Source organism: Vidua macroura, chromosome 22 (genome assembly GCF_024509145.1).
Source record: "Vidua macroura isolate BioBank_ID:100142 chromosome 22, ASM2450914v1, whole genome shotgun sequence".
In the NCBI taxonomy this organism is placed as follows: Eukaryota; Metazoa; Chordata; class Aves; order Passeriformes; family Viduidae; genus Vidua; species Vidua macroura.
The window spans coordinates 6,531,433-6,549,442 of NC_071592.1; the positions used below are offsets into that span (position 1 = coordinate 6,531,433).

The window sequence follows — 18,010 nt, forward strand, 5'->3', positions numbered from 1 at the left end:
GATCCTGCTGAGGAAAATTCCCCTCTCAAAGCTCATTTGGACGGGTGAACCACAGATATCCCATGCTCCCAGTGAGGACTTGGGATGAAAGAGGGTTTGGAAAGTCTGGGATGGGATCCACGATCCTAAAGTGAGAGGGGCCGTGTGGAGCATCGCCCCACCATGATGTGAGCCAGGCCCTTCTTTCCCATAAAACCCCAATTTCAATAATGGGGAAAACAGAGAAATTGCTGGATTTTCTACATTTCTTGTTTTCCCTCTTTCCGCCCCAGACCTAAAGAGGAAAGGCAAGGAATAATCACACGGACACCAAGGGTTAGGAATTATTCTTCTTTTAATTCACATGGTTTAAAATACGATATGAAATAAGGCTACAGTATATAAAAAACTCTCCAGCAAAATGATGTGCCAGCATCAGCAATTAAAACAAAACCAATTCCCTCCTTCTCTAGGAATTCAGTGGAGGAGGGATTTTTTTTTTTTTGAATCCTTTAAAAAAAACCAAACGGAATCAGACACAACACACGGACACACACACACATCGCTACATCTCTAAGCTACCTCAGCTCAGGTTTTTTTAAAAAAGCACCTGCTTTTTCCTTGTTTTTTAATTTTTTTTAAATCTCGCTTTTAAACTTTTTTCCCCCACTTTTAAAAAATATAAATTATATGAAAATACACGTTGGAAAATAGTCAAACAGCACAATATAACAATCTCTTTTTTTTTACTTCTTCTAAGTTTATCAGCTTAAAAATGTGTAAAACCAAAATAAAACAAAAAAAGACTTCCTTTTTTTTTTTTTTTTGTTGTTGTTGGTTTTTTTTTTGTTTTTGTTTTTGTTTTTTTTTACTGAGGCAGTTAATTCCTGGAGATATTCCATTATAACATATATGTATACATAGATTTATCCTTTATTTAAACCTCTTTGGAATGTAGACAACAGCTCCTGGGTGTTACACAGACCCTACCAGGGAGCAGAGCACACCAAGGCATCCCAGTTTTCCAATGTTCACAAGGAACCAGCAATTGAATCCTAAAACCTCAGCGAAAACCCCTCCAAAAACTCAAAACTCAGAATGTGAAGATGTTTCCTGCAGCACCTGGATTTACTGCTGCTTTCTGGGACTGTTTTTTGGAGGAGGTGTTGCTTTGGGAAGACAGGAGAAAGTGAAATTTTACATGACTCTTTATTTGTTGCCCTGTTTTGTTATTTCTCCCCTCAAACAATCCCATCTGGACGGGATGGTGGGAGTGTGGGAGTGACATGGATCTCCACTTGGACACACCCCAGGGTCCAAGGATTCTGGTGATCCCACCCATGGAGATGAAGAGGGACCGGCAGCAGGAAAGTGCTTATGGCTTTTGTCATTATTGGTGTGGGGTTTATCATTATTGGGGTGGTTTTATCATTATTGGGGTTTTTCCCTTTATTTTTGAGGTCCTAAGTATCAACTGTTAAGGCTCCCAAAGCTGTTTGCAAGCAGTGCTCAGGCTCTGCCAGAGGGGCCAAGGGAACATCAACCCACCTGGAAACAGCAGAGACACAGGACACAGAAAATATCCCAAAATCTCACCCAAAGCACCTGAGACATTCTGAACCAAGACAAGATGACCCCATTTCCAGTATCAGCAAGGGGGAAATTCACTCCTGTGTGGAGGAAACAGCACAGGAGGGAGTCCCAGCCCTGGCAGATCTCCATCATCCCTCTCAAATCCATCCTTCTGGGCCAGCAGGTGGGAATTAACCAAATTTTCATGCACTTGAAGGAGCTCAGAGGGCTCAGAGGGTTGAGCTCGTCCAGCTCAGCACAGCCCTCGCCAAAGGCCAGCAATGAAAAGCAGAAGGAAAAAGGAACCAATGCAAAAGAAACAAAGAGAAATCTGCACATTTCCAGTGTATAAACAGCACCCATCTCTGGGATGGCCTCTAGAACGGGAATAAAAGCAAAGGAAAATAAGAAATGATGGAGTTGATGTGTCTGGGACTGTTCACAGGCTGTGAGCTGGGAGGGCAAAGGGCTGGGAGAAACGATGGGGAAACTCCAGCCAGAGGCTTCTTCCAAAAATCCAGAGCTGCTTCCCATGGCTCACCCTTCCTTACCTTTAACCATCTCCCTAAAATCACTGGGAACACACAGGCTCAGCTTGGAAACCTGGAATAAACAGTGCATGAGGGACTTAGCCTGGCAGGGGCATGGGGTTGTAGCCAAACCTGCAATTCCTCCTATTGGAGGGAAATTTTGTCCCATTCTTTTCCTTTTTCAGCTGGAGCGTCCAAGCACAGCAGGAGGGATGTCCTGGGACACGGCCCATGCCAGGGGCAGGAGCTGGGATGTCTGGGAGTCCCTTTCTAAGGGTGGAAGGGGAACTGAAGTGACCCATGATGGGCAAGCTCAGGGCACTTTGCAGCAACCCTGAACATCCCAAAAACCCCTCTGATTGCTGTTGGGATGCTCGTTACCCTGTGTACTCTGTGCCCTCACACCTCTCCTGGCTCCCTGTCCAGCTGCCCAGCTGTGGCTCAGGCTGGATCTGTCCCAGAGCCTCACCTCTGGGGGTCTCATCCATGATATCCCAATTTTCCTTTCCTCCCTCCAGCTTGGCCAGGCTGCCTCCATCCTCCTTCCTCCCTGCCCAAGGAGATAAGCCCAGGTTCCATTTCCCAGTGGGCAGCATCCCTTTCCTCCTTTGGGGTTCCCTTCACCTTCCTTCCATGCCCTCGTCCCTCCTTTCCCTCCATCCCACCCTTTCCTTTGGACAACCCGCAGCTCTCGAGTGTAACAACCTCCCTTCCTGGACCCCCTCTGCTTCCACCCCCTCGGCAGGAGCTCCCTCCTGGCCTTCCCATTTCCCTCCAACTCCACCTTTTATAAGGACACAGCAATTCTGGGGCTGACTTTCCCTAAAATGCCCAGTTTTAGGATACAGAGGTGCTGGGTCCCCCCGCTCCGGAGGCAAAGGAGAGCCCAGCACCTCTGGGCATCACTTTGGGGTTGGGCTCCCCTCCAGCTCTGCCCCTGTGAGGAGGGGCTGTGCCTGAATCTTCTGGGTATTTTACACAGATTCCTGTCCTGTCCATTGGGATCAGGCAGGAATCACTCTGCAGCACCTCTGGAAAGGCTCTGACCCCCTGACTCCCAGAGCTGTCCCACAGTGCCTCTGGAATGAACTCTGTGCCCCGACACACAGACAAAGCACACTCAGAGGAGGGATTTTGGTAAAGTACAAAATGCTGCCTTTAAATGCAAACACCCAGGGCAGTGAAAGATTCCCTTGGGAGGCCAAATCTGTGGGGATCTGGCTCTGGGGTTGTACTGGGATATGGGAACAACCTCTGACCCTCCCAGTCCCACCACTGCACCCGAGGGTGGTGGGACCTTGTCCTCAGGCCCAGAGCATCCCAGGGAGCACGGGGAACAGCAGGAGTGACCCCCCCAGAGAAAACCAGCTGCAGGAAGGGCTTGGAGGCCAGAGGGAGCAGCTTCCCTGGGCCTGATCCCACAGCCACCCCTGGTGACACCGTGCTCCGTGCCACTCGCACCCTGAGAGGATTGCTGGCAGCAGCAGCCCAAGAGCCATAAAGAGCCCATTTGCAGGGACAATTTCCTTTCTGCTGTGCCCACACATGGCCATAAAGACAGAGGTGCTTGAAACAGGAAGGAAAAAACATTTCCCTTTGGGTTTTGAACTTTTCCCTGATTTTTCCCCTCAATTAACTTACATATTTTCCATTTACCACATTGAAAACATGGGAATTTCTCTCCTTTCCCCCCTCCCAAAAAAAAAAAAAAAAAAAAAAAAAAAAAATCTGTAAGCACCAAAGTGTTCCTTGAGCAAAAGAAGTGATTTGGAAAATGCCAAAAAGACATTTTCCATGGAAATTTTGAGAGGATTTGTGTAGCCAGACATCAGACATAAAAAAAAAAAAAAAAAAAAAAAAGGCAGGGATTTCAACCAGCATTATCAGCACAGCATGTGGGGCTGGAAACAGGAGTGGCACCCCCAGCCAACATCAACAGGAGCCACTCTGGAGTTCACCTTCCTTCCCATCCCAGTCCCAGCATTCCAATTCTCCAGTGGGGTCTACATAAACTAATTCCTCTTTTTCTCTTTTTCCTCCCTGGGATAAAACTCTCTGCTGGCAGAACAGAAACAAACACACACAATATTGCAATACTGAGACCATCTTAGAGCTTAAGACTATTTAGAAAAAAAAAAAAAAAAAAAAAAAAAAAAACAAATACTGGCACAAAATTTAATAAAATAAAACTTTAAAAAAAATAAAAAGTCTTGATCCCTCCTAGGAAAAATTCTCTTGTAGAAAAGAAGACAATGGACAGAAAGGTGATAGAATAAGAACAACAGTTCTTGGTTTTTTTTCCTATATTGCCCCTCCCCAAAGCAAGAATATTCACCCATTTTGGTTTTCCAAAAGAAAAATGTTTAAGATTCATCAAATCCTCAGGAATATTGTCATTCCTGACCTGTCAGTTTGTGTATGAGCAACCAAAGGGATCCATTCTGTCACATTTTTTTCTAAACAGCCAAGGGTGGGGAGGGGACTGTTGGTTTTTTAAGTGAGCTACATTTTCCTGGCTTTCTCAAAACTCAGAATTTTCCCCCAGAAAAGCCTTTCTTGGAACTTTCAGGAAATCAACAAAAAGCCCATCCTTCCCCAAAGTTTTCCTCTTCCTCCCCCCTCTCCCCCGACATCCTCAAAGCCTCGAATCTGAGCGGCCCTCAGAAAAAAACGAGCAGAAGAACAGCGAAAATCAATAAGAAAAGAACCACCAAACAAGTCCCGTGGGCTCTCCCAGAGGACAGCGCTGTCCCTGTGTCCCCGTCACTCGTCGGCGTCAGGTTTGACGTCGAGCATGGCGTGCAGCTCCTCGGGGGTGTAGCCCAGCAGGCTCTGCAGGTCGCACACGAAGCGGTACACGTAGCGCTTCCCGGCCGTCTTGTGGATGATGTTCTTGTCGTAGTAATAGCGCAGCCCGCGGCTCAGCTTCTCGTAGTTCATCTTGGGCTTGTTTTTCCTCTTGCCCCATCGCCGGGCCACCTGCAGGCAGCAGGGACAGGGAGGAAAGGTCAGCCTGCCTCAGTTGGTATATCTGTGGGGACGTTCCCTTCCCACCAGGAAGGGGGAGGATTTTCACAGAATTCACAGAATTCCTCATCGTTAAGAACTGATGCTTGGGAAAATCAACCTCTGTGCAATGGCAGAACATGGCGGAGCATCCCATGAGGATTTATCTGGGTAGTTTCATGTGGTGTCTCAGATATATCCTCATATCCCAAGTCCTTCATCCCTTTCCCAAGGCTCCTCCTCCACCTTCTGCCAGTTCCAAACCAGATGACACCGACATGCAGTGGCCCAGTGCCAGTCACTTTTGCACTTAGGCAGGCTCCAGTCACTCATGGAATTACTTAGGCTGGAAAAGCCCTCTAAGATCATGGAGTCCAACCTTTGCCCAGCACTGATCCATGTCTCCCATGCCCCATCCACAGAGCTTTTAAATCCCTCCAGGGTGGGGACTACATGGGCAGCTGTGCCAGGAGAAATGGAAGAAATTTCCATTTGGAAAGATGGAATTTCCTCCAGTGGAAGAAATTTCCATTTCTTCGTTTCCATGAAGAAATGTTCCCTAATATCCAACCTGAACCTCCCCTAGTACAACTTGAGGCCACTTCCTCTTGTTCTGTCACTGGTACTTGGCAGAAGAGACCAACTCCCACCTTCAGTCAGGGGAGGGGACAAAGATCCCATCTGTTCCCCAAAGCAGGGGACAGTCACCCCTCACCTGTACCCAGCCTATCTGAAGAGCTTTGCCACTGCTCCTCTTCCTAAGGTGTTCCAGCTACTGCCCACCAACTTTGGGCACAAACCCCTGCTTCCAAAAGGTGACTGCATCCCAGTTTTCAACAAACTTTCAGTTAGACTCCGATTCCTTGGTTCCCCACAGCATACCCATGACCGGAACAAAGTGGCTGCCCAAAGGGAGGAGGAGAGGCTTATCCACACCAATATTTCTGAGGAATTTGGGTTGTGCACTTAATTCCAGGGCACTTTACCTCATCTGGGTCTGAAAGTTTGAATTCCCAGCCATCGCCCGTCCAGCTGATGAAGGATTGACAGGACTTGTCAGTGAGCAGTTCCAGCAGGAATTGCCACAGTTGGATGGGTCCACTGCCTAGAAAGACAAAGGAAACACAGGATATTAATGCCAGGAAAACACAGTTTGTTCTATCACAGAGGGGGGAAAATTCCCATACAAAAGGTGCTCACTGAATCAAATAAAGCCTTCCCCTGTCAAAAAGAGCCACCAGGAGCCACAGGGCAGGAGCTGAGCTGGGAGTTAATCCCTACAGGTAACAGAGCTTCCTATTTGCAGGAAGAGCTGAATATTCATGCCCTGGAATGCTTCATGTGGAGTTACATAAATAGGATTATTTTTCTGGCACACAAACAGGAGGAGTCACTGCCTTGGCACAGGAGCAGTGCCAATCCCTCAGTGCCAAAGAGCCGCCGGCCACGGCTGAACTCCAGCAGACTCCGCTTCCCGACCGTGACTCTTTGCTCTGTGCTGCTGATCCAGATAAGGGGGACCCAGGTATGAGAATTCCTTGGCCTCTTTCCAGGGCGTGTTGCTGCAGGAATGGGCTCTGCAGGCTCATGGGGAGGGCGGGGCACACAGAGCTCCCCAGCCCAGGACCTCCTCATTGGCACAGCCTCAGCAAACTCATAAGGAACCTCCCTGGGGCTGCTGCTCCCCTGGCCCAGCTGGAGAGGCACGAGGTGATGCGGAGCATCCCATGCCATGGGCATTCCACCTCTCCTTCCTCACCTGGTCTCCACCTCCCCTCCAATCACTCACTCTGGCCATCACCAATTTGTCCCAGTGCACCCAGTGAGAGCCTGAGGTGGGGTTTGGCTGGAGTCATGGAGGAGTTTTGAAATATTTATTTCTTCCTTGGGCTTGTGTCCCAGTCCAAGGTAGAGGAGAAGCCCTGGAGCTAAAATCTCTTTGATGAGCAACTTCCAAATGTGGCCACACCCCAAGTATTGCACTTAGCTGTGGGTAAGGTGTTTTGGGAGAGACCCTGCCATGGTTTAAACCTGGCTTGGAATAGATCATTAATAATGACAATAATTATAATGAGACAGACAGAGGAGAGAGGAAATTATTTATCCCACAGAGAATTGCACAGGCTGGATTAGCTGGGGTAATCCCAGTGCTGACAGCACTGAGCAAAGCTTCAAGCAGGGAAAAAATGAGTTGTGGGCTCAGAAAAAGGGATGGAGCCCAGCCTGTTTCCAGGAATGACAATGGATGCTGTCCGAGCTGTGGCTGTGGGATAACCCACAGGGGGAAGGGAGGGCTGCTCCCCTTGTCCACAAAGTTTGAAATGAGACAAAAGCTGCTGGGGAGGAGGAAATGAGAGAGCTGGCTCCAGGACACGGGAATGGCCGTGTCCCATCCAGCCCTTCCCAAATTGTTTCCCTCCTGTTATCCCTGTGGAGCTGCTCCAGGGCTTTGTCAGCGCCAGGCCTGGGGTTATCACAGGCACAGGCAGGGCAGGGCAGGGAGCTCCCAGCTCACTCTGCTGGAAATGGGAAGGGACTCGGCGGGGAAAGGCTCCAGCTCGCTGCTCCTCTGGAGCTTGCCAAGATGTTGACTCCACAATGGCGCTCTCCAATAGGGATGGAGCTGGATTATGCATGCCAAAATGAGGGAGGAAATTCAGATGATGCCTTCACCTCTTGTTGAAAGGGAGGAGTGAAAAGCCTGGCCTGAAGTGCCACCACATCTCCAGGCTCAGGCCTATTTATAGCAGTGAGCTCCAAATGCAGAGAAAACACTAGAAAAAGGTTTAGTAGCTGCCTGAGGTCTTCCACAGGTGAATTCCCAAGGGGGTGAGTTCTCTTGGCCCATCTGGCCTTACACCAAGTCCCCCCACACAGCCAGGAAGCATCCAACACCTAAATCGAGTTAACAGAGACACAGCCCAAGTGTCCAAGGCCAGGTCCATCCCCTCCCATTGATTTCTCTCCTGCCAACTGAAGAATAAGGATTTTTAGTTGATTCCTTCCCCAAAATAAGAGGGATGGAAATTCATCACCTGAGTATCAGGTTCTTGGGTTCTGCCCTCAAAACATGCCTGGGCCATCCTGGCCCTGCAGGATATTTGGAGGTTCCAGCCTCACTAACCCTGAGCCAATAGCCAGTGCCATTCCTGTTTGGTTGCCAGCTGGCATGAAGAGGTGCTGGGAAACCCAGGAATTCTTGCCCTCTCTGCAGCAAGCAAGGTAGGGCTCCTGCCACCGCCCCCAGTGCCACCCTGCTGGGTATTTTGGGATTTCCAAGGAAGTGGTGTCATCTTTGGAACAGGGATTCCCAAGGTCTGTTCTGAGCTGCCTGCAGGACAGGTGTAAAACCCCAAATTCATCTCGCTGGACAGGCAATTATGTGAGGAATGTGTTTGTGCAGGGCTCCAGGCATGTCCCAGCTCCTGTAAACACCCCCTCCCTGCCCGAGGGGGAGGCAGTCGAGCCTGGCAGATGTGGCACCGCTCCGAGAAGGTAGCGAGATGGCAGCGAGGTGGCAGGAGCCAAACCCCGGCACATGCCCAGGCCTGTGCCCCAAATCTGCACTGGCAGGGAGGAGAACAGAGCAGGGAGCAGTGCTGGAGGTCAGGGCATCATCTGCTGCAGCTGTAATTAGTGCTGGGAGGGGGATCTCCACAAATGAGCCACTCTGCAGCCAGCAAGGAGCAGGGAATATCTTCCCACAGGATTTCCAGGTGTCTCATGCAGCAGTGCCTCCCCTCAATGTCACAGGGCAAGCAGGGCTTGTCCCTGCACCCCAAACCTCCTCATCCACAGGAGCTGGGAGCAGCGCCCATTTTCCATCCCTCGTGCTCCAACCCTTCCCCTCATCCCAGCCAGGGCTGGAAATCCCCATCAGCTTGCCAGGCTGGGATCACTCCATGGGATCCCATGGGTTGGGATCACTCCACACAGCAGGGCTGTCCCAAGGTCAGGGGGTGCATCCCACCACGAGATCTGCTGCCTTGGTTATCCCAAAACAACCACCTGTTCCCACAGCCTGGATTGGGACGCAGCTCCAAGTGTGAGGTGGAGGGGCACAAGGCAGCTTTTATGACATTGCTCCCTCCACACACATCCAGGGGCTTCCCCTGGCTGGGAATCAGGGGCAGCCCCTGCTCCACAGACGACAAGGGGAGGACTCAGAGGGGTGGGGGTGTCCTCCCACCCCGCTGTGACCTCCTGCCCCCACGGGGCTGCTGAAAATAGCACCCACAATGGGGGCCCTGTCTGGCCTTCGTGGCACTTAACAGGGTCCTTCAGCAGGGACTGTCACACCACAGGAATTCTGCAGCGTCAGGGGGAAAATATTCCTCTTGGGCCGGGTGTCAGTTGGAATTGTGGGAACTGGGAGCCGCTGCCCGAGAGGGGCTCCCTCAGCACCAAGCCCTGATGGTGTCCCCAGAGCGAAGGGTTTGGTGCCACACCATCCCTGTGCCACCCTTCCTTGGTCAGGGCAGGTCCCTTCCCAACCACGGGGATACCAAACTCTGCCGGGTGGGGCCGTTCCAGTGGCACAGTGACGGTGGCACCGCCCGGCTGGGGCAGACGGGCACCGAACAGGGAGGGCACAAACCCAGCCGTGTCATGTCTCTGGGGACGGTTTTACACATCCACCCCTCCCAACGGCCTCTGTTTTGTTTCCCTTGGTTCAAACAAGACAAGAAGACAGAAAAACCCCACCCACCACCCCCCAGCGAGGCACCTTTGCCCGGCGCTCTGCGGTTTGTGGTTCCAACCCCACAAAACAATCGGCCCTGGCAACGGCTCCAAAACATCTCCTGCCCCACTCACCTGCCCACCCTGCCCTCCCCCTTGGATGGCATCACGGTCCCCAAATCCCCCAGAGTGTTGGGAGTGCTGGTCCCCATCACTCCCTCATCAGACCAGTTCCCACAACTCCTGCCCAGCTCCTGCCCAGGCTGGTGCAGGCATCAGCCACTGCAAAGTGGTGGAGCTTGGATGGAACACCTCCAAAGAACAGGTGTGAAAAAGCAGGGAAGGACCCAGGAGGCTCCTTCCTCCTTCCGTAGGGAGCAACATGGCCATGGCTGCAGGCAGGAGAGCAGCCAGGGGGCCAGTCCAGGCCAGAGCTGCTTCCCTGCTGCAGCTCCTCTGCTCTCAGGAAGGGAGTGCTGGGAGGACTGATCTCATAGAATCTCACGAGTGGGAAGAGACCCACATACACCATCAACTCCAACTCCTGGCCCTGCATGGGACTCCCTTTGCCCAAGAGTGTTGTCCCAGAACTCAGAGGCTGACTCCAGAGGCACCTGGCAGAGCTCAAGGGGTTTTGTGAGCTCCACATCCCCCTGACGGTGGTCCTGCAGGCCACGAGCTGCTAAGCAGCACCAGCTGGGTGTCCGGAGGAGACCCAGCCAGAGCTGCTGCCCCCCTTCACCCCCCGGGCTGGAGGAGCCCTGGGGAGAGCTGAGCTCTGCCACGGTTGGGCAGCGGCGCGTGGGGCTGCGTTTGCTCTCGTTTGCACGTTTGGCAGGTGGGGCAGGAGCCACTGAACCGGCCCTGGGCCCACCCTGAGTCCCACCCTGGGGAAGCCAGAAGGGATCTGAGCCCACTGGGCCCTGCCTGAGGCAAGAGGGGGCAGGAGCTGCTGGGCGGTCACCCTGAAGTCACCTGCAAGGGCAAGTGAAGGACATGAGCCAGGAGGGGCAGGACACGAAGGACATGAGCCAGGAGGGGCAGGGTGACACCATGCATCCGGGGAGGGCCAGAGGAGCTGTTGTGCTGCTGTGCACAGGAAGGGGGTGCCTGCATTCCCAAACTCCTGTGCCGTGGCTGCAGATGCCCACATGGACACTCTGCTCCAGCAGTGCAGGCAGAGAAGGTGCTGGAATCCAGGAATGCTGCAGCACAGGCTGGGGGAGGGAAGGCAAGGACAGCCAGAGCACTGGAGCGTGGCAGGAAAAGGGGACAGGAAGGCAGCTGCTGGCAGACTTTTGGGTGCTGATGGGCACAGCACAGGGGGGATCTCGCCTGTGGAGGCTCCAGAGCAGCAGCACAGCAGCAGGGGGAGGGGCAGCAGCACCTGAGCTGTCCTGAAAGAGACCCACTTTCCTTGGCATCACCTCGACTTTCTTGCAAAACAGCAGCTGTGCTTTCACTGCTGGGTCACAGATAAGCATCACTCTCAAACAGAGCCTGGGGAGGCTCCAGGCTCTGCAGCACAGCCAGCTCACACACTACATGGTGCTGAGGCGCATTTGGGCCCCGTGGCACAGCCCTGTGGGTGCTGATAGTGAGGCTCAGCCAGGTCTGGCCTGGGCAGGTCCAGCTCAGCAGAGAGAGCACTCAGGGTGGGATAACATCTGTGAAGGAGGCTGTTCCTGCACTGCCTCCTGAATTCCTACTGCCCAGCAGGATAATGGGGATGCTCGAGGGACATTCAGGGCATGGGTGACATCAGCTGGAAGGGGCATTAATTCTTTAAGTGCTGGGACTGGCTTTAAAGGATCAGCACTTCCCTAACCAGGCCCAGAGCAGAGGACAGGCAGCAGCAGCCATACAACCCCAGCCTTGCATCTGTGGGATCAGGGCTTGCTGTGATCACTTCGGCTCTCCCATCCCTCTCCCCTCCCCTCTGGAACATGAGGGATGTCCCTGCTGTGTGCTCAGTGATGTGGAGCAGCAGTTCTGGGCCATGGCAGCGCCGCCACCATGGATGGAAAGCCCCGGGCTGTCAGTCCTGCCCACCACAGAGCAAACAAACCCCATAACTTGGCTGCCAAACCACACAGCTGCTCAAGGGAACCCAAAACCAGCTCAGTGCTGAACGGCCATGGCGAACCAGCAAGGTCCAAGCCTCCTGTGGCCCTGCAGCACCGGGGGAGCGGCAGCACGGGCTGCAAACACCAACACAGGGCACAAAGATCCAGCTGAGTTTATCTGCCTGCCAGGGCTCCTGCAGGATGCTGGTGGCCATGGGAATCACCAGAGGCTGCAGGATCCAGCTAGGGCACAGCCCCAGGAGATGTGGAGGCAGAGCTGAGCTGGCTTTGGCCCAGCTGGGCTCAGGTACTGGAGGGATCTCTGCCCACTCACAGCAAACATGGCTCTGCTGCTGAGCCACGGAGCTTAGACTGAGCTCAGCTGAGCCAGTGGGAGGTTTAACAGTGAACACATATCCTGAGCCACCCCTTGCCTGGATTTCATGGATGCACTGTGTCATGGCAAAGAAAATAAAATCTGGCTCAATGTAGAATCGCAGAATGAGAGAATCTCCTGAGCTGGGAGGGACCCACAGGAATCCATTCCAGCCCCTGGCCCTGCACAGACCCCCAACAACCCCACCCTGGGCATCCCTGGCAGCGCTGTCCAAAGGCTCCTGGAGCTCTGGCAGCCTCGGGGCCGTGCCCATTCCCTGGGGAGCCTGGGCAGTGCCAGCACCCTGTGGGGGAAGAACCTTTCCTGATCTCCAGCCTGACCTGCCCTGGCCCAGCTCCAGCTGTTCCCTCAAGTAAAATTCAAGCTGTCCAAGCTTTGAGCCAGCTCCAAACCCAGGTGTCCAGGGCTGGCCCTCCCTGCAGAGATGGAAACTGAAGTTCACCAACTCCTGAGCAATTACATTTCTCCTTCAAAAAAAAAGATAAGAAAATTGCATCAACTTCTCTGTGAGCAACCATGGCAACTTGTTAAAATAGGTCAAGATGTGGGGGCAGATAAGGCAGCTCTGAAAGGCTGCTCAGAGCTGTGTGAAGAACACATCAAACGCAAACGGAGCTTCCGCCAAAATGCACCTTCTCACCCCAAAAGGCGCCTCTGGGGCAGATACCATCAGAGATGTGCTGGGGCCACCTCCCTGGGCACCTCAGAAACGGGCCCTGCTAACAGAACCTGAACAAGATTGCCGGGTCCTTAAAGTCAGGACAGAAAGCTCTGGGGATGAGGGATGCAATGTCCCTCTTCACCCTGCCAGGTCTGGCAGGGCCACCACGAGGAGGGGGCTGGGTGCTGGGTGTGTCCTCAAGTGGGAAATGGAAAGCCAAGGTCTCGGTGTCTGGGGGTCCCGGGCTGGCAGAGCCCTGCTCTGCTCCTTGGGAGGCTCCACCTCCTCAGCAGAGCCACAAGCAGAGCTCCTCTGCTCTGGCTGCCAGACAGCACTTCCTCCCCTGAGTAAAGTAAGAGTAAAGCATAGCAATACACAAAGAGGCCTGAGCTCTGCCTGAGTCCCCACTCTGAGCTCTGCCTGAGTCCCCACTCTGAGCTCGGCTGGCCCAGGCCAGACCTCCAGCACTTCTCAGTGGGCAGCCTGAGCGGGGTTTTCCTCACTGACACAGACCCAGAGAGTGGGGAGTGCCCAGTTCTCCTCCAGTTTGAAACCCAATATGTTCTACTCATTCTCCCCAAGCCCTGATCTCACAGCAACCCAGCTCCGGCTCCCTTTGCTTGGAAAACCCAGAGCTGAAGTTCTGGAGCTTTAAAATGGCTCAGAGGACATCTCTGGAGCCACTGCCTGCCAGGATCACCTGTCCAGGGACCTTTCCCAATGGCAAAAGCTGGCTCTGCTTGCTTGAGCACTGAATATTGCTCAGCAGCCTTCAGAGCAGGCAAACAGAGCTCCAGCTCAAGAATTCCCAGTGATTCCAGATTTTCCTCTCCACATTTAAAGCCTATCAAGTGAAGCAATGCAAAAATAAATTTAAAAAACAGGCATTCCCACTTACTGATCCCACCAAAATGCCTGGGCCGAGGGATTCTATTCCCAGCTCCAAGAGGGGCTGGAAATGAGAGGAGGGAAAATGTTACACAGAGCAAAGCGTTTGGAATTGTGCTCTGGCATTGCATGAACCTGAGTCTCCCCTTCCCGAAGACACTGCTTCAAGGACAGCCTTTGGGGTGCTGATATTGCTTGGAAAAAACACAGGGCCCAGCCACTGACTTCAGCTCCTCGCCTCTCTCCAGGGGTGGTTCTTCTGCGCTCTTTTCCATGAGCAACAGCAAACATGGAGGGAAATACCCAGCTTGGAAAAGAATGCTCCTGGTTTTGCCAGCACCTTGGTGCCTCAGTTTCCCCAGCTGTTCAAACACATCCTGGGCTGCTGCATACCCAAAGCACTTCCAGGTGCCACAGGGAAAGGCATTGTCAGGAGAAAACAGGAATAAAAATAGGAACAAAAAGAGCAACTTGTGCTCAGTGGTGTCTTTTGTCAGGAACATCAATTTCCATGGCACAGCAGAGAATGAGCCCCAGGTTCCAGTCCCTCCTCTCCCTCCCCAGCACAGCCCCAAGCCCCAGTCCATTCAGGAATGCAGAGCACTCTCATATTTTGCATGGACTTGGTAGAGTCTCATTCAGCAGGCAGGGTTCAGCTCTCTAACTAAAGCTACAGCAACAAACCACTTCCTTTTTTACACTCCTAAAATTATCTGCCCACCTTTCCTCCCTGCTGCACCTCTCCCCACCCTCACAAAGACTCACAAAGGTGTCAGCCCCAGATGAGCCGTGCGTGGGAGGACGCTCGGGGACAGCCGCACCTCAGGATCTGCTCTGAACCTGGTGATGATCTTTATCGGCACAAACTCTTTCCACCAGCTGCTCCCAGCTGGGGCACGACAGATCTGAAGGTGCAGAGCCAGGGGAACTGGCAGGAGGCAGCCCCAGAGTTTTCCTCAGAGCACAGGGAAAAGCCATGGCACAGAAGGGCTGGAAAGGATTAGCTCAGCTTTAGCTGGAACTCCCATCCCACCAAGTTTCTTTCCTTGGAGATGCCAGATTGCTGAAGGGCTGTCATAAAGAGGCAGAGTTTCCATGGCCTATCACCTTCTCATCTCTCCCAGCTCAGGGAATGGAAAATGTTTGGGATGGCTCTGGCAGCGCCCCATTCCTGCCTCACCCCTGCTACAGCGGGGCCTCCTCTGTGCCAGAGGGAGAGGATCTGTCCCCACACACAGAGCAGTGCTGGAGATGAGGCTGCTCCTGCCCCGGGGGAAACCACAACCAAGAGCCCACCAGTCACAGCATGGGGGCTGGAGGCTCTGCAGCACCTCCTGTTCAGGAACCAGCCCCAGCTCCTCCACAGCCAGCAAGGGGCAAATGGAGAACAAGGCACTGAGTGCCCCATGCCCAGCCAGGTGCCACATCCCCCATGAGCTGTGGGATGTGTAGGATGCCCATGCTCGAAGGAGATGCAGCCCTGGGCTGAGCCCAGACACCCCAAAACCCTCCCTCACACCCCTGCACCAGCCACAGCGAGCTGGGGCAGCCCAGAGTGCCCTGAGACTCTGGCCCTGGGGACGGGGAGGTGTTCCCTAAGGTGCTGGGGGGCACAGAGGGGTTCCCAGGATTCCCAGGACGGTGCCCTACCTGTGTAGCCAGCCAGGGCAGCAGCAGGAATGACAGGCTTGTCCTTGTTCATGTCGGCCCGGTCCCGCACATAGTCCTTGAAGGTGCCCTTGGGCTTGTGGCTGGGCAGGGTGGCAGGGTAGTCCTCGGAGTCAAAGCTGTCATAGGAGGGGACGCGCTGCAGGCTCTGGAAGGAGGACTGGCTGCTCCAGGACTGCGTCAGGCGGTCACAGCTGTCGTAGCTCTCTATGCTCTCGAAGGAGTCCTGGCCTCCCAGCTTACCTGGGGGAGGCACAGCAGGTGAGACAGGCCTGGCAGCACAGCGTGCCTCACCTGGCCAGCACAGGCTGCCTCACCTGGGCACTGTGCAGGCACAGGGCAACTGATGCTGTTCCTTTACATCCCGTCTCCAAAGTAAGCACAGCCCAGAGCTGCAATATTTTTACCTTTGCCATTCAGAGCAGGGCTGAGCCCTGGAAGACTTCAGGCAGAAGAGCAAGGCAGAGAGAGACAGGGGGAAAACCCAAATCTGGCCTCTCTACCCAAGACTGGTGCCTGGGGCTGACTGGAAAAAGTCCCTCAATTCCAATTTCAGAGACATAATTCATTTTAGATACTCAAGGCTGAGCTCAGGAGCCTAAAAATGGGCACTCCAAGTCCTCTTTATTCAGAGGGTGGGGAGGCCCTGGCACAGGCTGCCCAGAGCAGCTGTGGCTGCCCCTGAATCCCTGAGAGTGTCCAAGGCCAGGTTGGACATTGAGGCTTGGAGCAGCCTGGGACAGTGGAAGGTGTCCCTGCCCATGGCAGGGGTGGAATCAACTTTAAGGTCCCTCCCAAGTCAAACCTTTCTATGATTTCTGTGATTCTCTTGCTGCTGAAGGATATTGGAGGTCTCCAATAAATCCCCCACTACATCTGCCAGCCCTATTCAAACACTGCTCAGGCACACCCAGCTCCTTGAATGTCTGTGTTTCTTCCCAAACTACACAGCAGCCTTTTGCTGCCATCTGTTCCAGCCAGCCCCAAATCCCCAGCCAGCAGCAGGTTTGATGGAGGAGGAGAGCCAATGGCTGAGAGCTCCAACAGCTTTTTCCAGCTCTGGTAAGGTGAGCACAGCTGGTTTGTGTCAAAGTCACTCTCTGGGGTATTTTTAGTTGAAGCCAGAACATGAGAGCCAGATCCTCAGCAGTGCTGATTTACATCCCCAGAGCCAGCCCTGTACTGAAACAGAGCTAAAAAAGGCCCCAAAGAACAAACTGAAATTGCAGCCTCTGATCTCCCTACTCTACTGATTGCTCAACATCTTTCCTGACAAGCTACAAGCGTAACAGGATCATTCAAGTTCACTAATTTCCCAAACCCAGCTAAAAACAGCTGCTGGTATTGTGCAAGAGCTCCTGGAGAAATTTCCATTGGCAGAGCTACCCCACAGCCTGGGCCCAGAGAGCAAATCCCGGGGGACAGGGAACGTGGAAGGGCGCTGGCACACGCCCCCAGATATTTGTTGTGTTGTAGTTTGAAGAGCACTTGCTGTGAAAAAAGACTCAACTACTGCAGGCCTGCCCTGATTGCTGGCCTGGAATCACTGGGAGCTGGGATCCATTGGCTTCATTCTGCTGGGACAGCCCTGGTCCAAACTCTTTTCTATTTTCTTTTTGGTTTTTGAGGATTTTCACGCTCCAATCCTTCCCTGAATCCTGCTAAGGAGAACACAACACTGCTCTGTGTGTGTACATTAATTGGCATAACCAATTCCCTGAGCAGTCCTGCAGCACAGGCTCGTTTAGAAAAGGAATTAAAATCTGACAGAGATGTGATTTGTGTCAATCCAGTGAAAATTCACCTAAATTCCACCTAGCTGGAACAATCACGCCCTGCACTTACTCAGGACAAGCTTAAATGAGTTTGGCAGCTCCACTCCTGAACCAGCCGCCCTCGCTGACAGGGCAGAGAGAAACAACTCCTGTGGGACCCCAAAATTTCCTCCTAAAGGCCCCACAGAAGGAGAGTGTCTGCAAAACCTTCACCCTGAGGTGATGCTGAAGGGCTTGACTTTGTGTCAGACTAACCTTGTAAGACAGTGCAAGGTAAAGAGGGACATAAATATGAATTAACTGGGCTCTGCTTTGTATTAAGGCTTTCCCCCGGCCCTGGGAGGATTTGTGTGCCCCAAAGGCCCTTCCATGGCTGAAATGCAGCACTGGTGTGAGCATAGCCTCTTGCAATCAGCGTTCAAGTCTTTGCTAACAGCAGCAGCCAGGGCTCTCTGTTCCCTCCCCTGAAACCATTAGGTTTGCCCCTGAGAACAGGCTCGAGGTACAGTTGCAAAAGCCTTCCTGAACCATTGCACTGTGAGAATGATGAAATCACCTGTGTTAAAGAAAAGGTCAAGAAAAGGGAAAGACATTACTGAAATTTAGGCAGAAAAACAACCCCAAAAAGAGAAGTTTACCCTAAATTAAAACCCTGCTGCCCTTCTGGCTCAGGTCACCTCTCTCAGAAGGAGAGGCAACAGCACGAAAAACAACTTCCCTCTAATTGGCTCTCCCAGCTTGGAAAAAGAGTGAGAAAGTTCAAATGAGCTGCACGTGCCATGCACCCT

At 53.0% G+C, this 18,010-nt stretch overlaps 1 protein-coding gene across 1 annotated transcript in view; it reads right to left on the minus strand.

Moving 5' to 3' along the window:
• Positions 1-4,346: 4,346 nt before the first annotated feature.
• The window catches only part of ETS1 (ETS proto-oncogene 1, transcription factor), a 43,370-nt gene continuing 29,706 nt past the window's right edge, over positions 4,347-18,010 (minus strand). Inside the window, exons 6-8 of the mRNA XM_053996910.1 lie at positions 15,430-15,690; positions 6,074-6,192; positions 4,347-5,060 (exon numbers count right to left, since the gene is read on the minus strand). Coding sequence (XP_053852885.1) covers positions 4,845-5,060; positions 6,074-6,192; positions 15,430-15,690 — 596 coding nt within the window. The 3' untranslated portion in view covers positions 4,347-4,844. The remainder of the gene's footprint in view (positions 5,061-6,073; positions 6,193-15,429; positions 15,691-18,010) is intronic.